The sequence below is a fragment of the Penaeus chinensis genome, chromosome 1 (assembly GCF_019202785.1).
Source record: "Penaeus chinensis breed Huanghai No. 1 chromosome 1, ASM1920278v2, whole genome shotgun sequence".
Taxonomy (NCBI): domain Eukaryota; kingdom Metazoa; phylum Arthropoda; class Malacostraca; order Decapoda; family Penaeidae; genus Penaeus; species Penaeus chinensis.
This window is the reverse complement of record NC_061819.1, coordinates 3,111,637-3,114,136: the sequence shown is the minus strand read 5'-3', so window position 1 is coordinate 3,114,136 and position 2,500 is coordinate 3,111,637. Positions and strand designations below refer to the sequence as shown.

General features: G+C 47.3%; 1 protein-coding gene across 3 annotated transcripts in view; it reads left to right on the top strand.

Annotated features, from left to right (window-relative positions):
* The window catches only part of LOC125027100 (facilitated trehalose transporter Tret1-like), an 11,556-nt gene that overhangs the window by 6,177 nt on the left and 2,879 nt on the right, over positions 1-2,500 (top strand). For all 3 annotated transcript variants that reach the window (XM_047615938.1, XM_047615929.1, XM_047615920.1), the window contains exon 3: positions 858-996. In XM_047615938.1, coding sequence (XP_047471894.1) covers positions 858-996 — 139 coding nt within the window. The remainder of the gene's footprint in view (positions 1-857; positions 997-2,500) is intronic.

Below are 2,500 nucleotides of genomic sequence, written 5' to 3'. Positions count from 1 at the left end.
TTATATTTTTGCCATCTCGGAGAAAATGGACAGTCATTATTAACGCTAAAAGATATCAAAGTGAAAAATCGTACTGATAAATTGATGCTTACAACACACCAAAACGCTGTCCTTTAGTTGTACCATTACAAACAGAAATTAAGTAATGCAGTCTTGTGACTAAATTAGGCAGAATGTGGAATGTCAGTCTTTTTTCTTTAAGTTATATAACATGCGTGATTTGTTGTTAATTGCAAAATTGCAGAAATCTGTAATTTGCATGTGTTTTGTGCAAGAGCTAAATATTTACAACGCATTTTCTTTGTACAACCATTAAGAGTTCAGGAAATGGAACAAAACGCATCTGAAATTAATTCCTTTTCTAACCTTTTTAATTCTCTAGTTTAATTAACACGAAAATATGTAATACAGGGAAATAAGTGCTTTAGCCGTGTTAACCACTAAACAAACACTCAGACGTACACAGTAAACCAGAAGTTAATCCTGAATTTTTGGCTATTTCGACTGCAAACAAGTCTACGTATCTGTCTCTCCATGTTTTCTCTCTCTGTCTCTATCTGTCTATCCTCCCCCCCCCCCCCACTACCCTCTCTCTCTCTGTCTGTCTGTCTGGTAATCTATTTATTTGTCTGTCTGCTTGTCGTCTCTTTCTCTCTCTCCTCCCTCCCTCTCCCTCTCCCTCTCCTGCTCCCTCTTTCTCATTCTCCCTACCTCTCCCTCTCCCTCTCCTGCTCCCTCTCTCTCATTCTCCCTCCCCCCTTCCCCCTCCTTCCACCCCACATCCCACACACCCCAACCCTCCATCGCAAACGATCCGCAAAACACCCCCAAAAATGAGTACCCGAACCTCTCAACAGGTGGCGGGGACGGCGGCGGGGGCCCTGGCTCAGCTGGGCATCGGGATCATCGGGGGATTCTCCGGCGTGATGCTGCCCCAACTCACCGACGTCGGGGCAAGGGATATTGTCCTGGACGAGCACCAGGTGGCTCTTTTCAGTAAGTTATGGAGAGGGAGAGGGGGAGAGGGGGAGAGAGGGGGATGGGGAGGGAGAGGGGGAGAGGGGGAGAGGGAGAGAGGGAGAGAGAGAGAGAAGGGGTGAGGGGGAGGGAGAGAAAGAGGGGGAGAGGGGGATGGGGAGGGACAGAGAGAGAAGGGGAGAGGGGGATGGAGAGGGAGAGGGACAGAGGGGGAGAGGGGATGAAGAGGAAGAGGGGGAGAGGGGGATGGAGAGGGAGAGGGACAGAGGGGGAGAGGGGATGGAGAGAAAGAGGGGGAGCGGGGGAGGGAGAGAAAGAGGGGGAGAAGGAGAGGGAGAGAAATAGGGGGAGAGGGAGAGGGAGAGAAAGAGGGGGAGAGGGAGAGGGGGATGGAGAGAAAGAGGGGGAGAGGGAGAGAAAGAGGGGTAGAGGGAGAGGGAAAGATAGAGGGGGGAGGGAGAGGGAGAGGGGGAGAGATAGAAAGAGAGGGAGAGGGAGAGGGGGGAGAGGGGGAGAGAGAGATAAGGAGAGAGAGAGAGGGGAGAGTGAGATAGAGAGAGAAAGGGGATGAGAGAGAGAGAAAGGGAAAGAGGAAGAGAGAATGGGAAAGAGGGAGAGGGAGAGGGAGGGAGAAAGTGAGAGGGAGAGAGAAAGGGAAAGAGGGAGAGAAAAGGTGAAAGAGTGAGAGAGAAAGGAAGAGAGGGAGAGAGAAAGGGAAAGAGGGTGAGAGAAAGGGGAAAGGGGGAGAAAGCGGAGAGGGAAAGAGAAAGGGGGAGAGGGAGAGAGAAAGGGGGAGAGGGAGAGAGGAAGTGGGCGGGAGAGAGAAGGTGAAAAAGGGAGGGAGGGAGGGAGGGAGAGAGAGAGAGAGAGAGAGAGAGAGAGAGAGAGAGAGAGAGAAAGAAGAGAGAGAGAGAGAGAGAGAGACAGAAGACAGAGAGAGAGACAGACAGACAGCCAGACAGACAGAACGACAGACAGAGAAATGGAAAGTACTGTGACACGTAACATTCGTAACATCATTATGAAATTGCGATGAAACAAAGTTATCAAATGCTTATTAATTGGCCGATCTTATGATGCAGCATTAGCGTTGCAATTGAATCAATTAAGTTTATCTCCGAACATTTATGCATTCTTGAATGAATGATATTAATACTGGTAATTTCAATAGCAATACAAATTATAATAAAGCTAATACTAATAGAATTGCAGATGGCATAATCATTGAGAATTATGAATAAAGGAAATAATGATATTCCAAACGACTGAGGACTTAAAGGCGCTTCATTTGGTATAAAATGGGATGATTATTGATAACATAAATATTAAAGAATTACACACACACACGTACGCAAGCACGAACGCACGCACGCACGCGCGCATGCATGCACTCGCTCACTCACTCACTCACACACACACACACACACACACACACACACGCTTATTCAAGCATTGTTATTATCATTATTATTGTTATTATTATTATTGATGTTATTATCTTTCTTCTTAGTTTATGCACGTT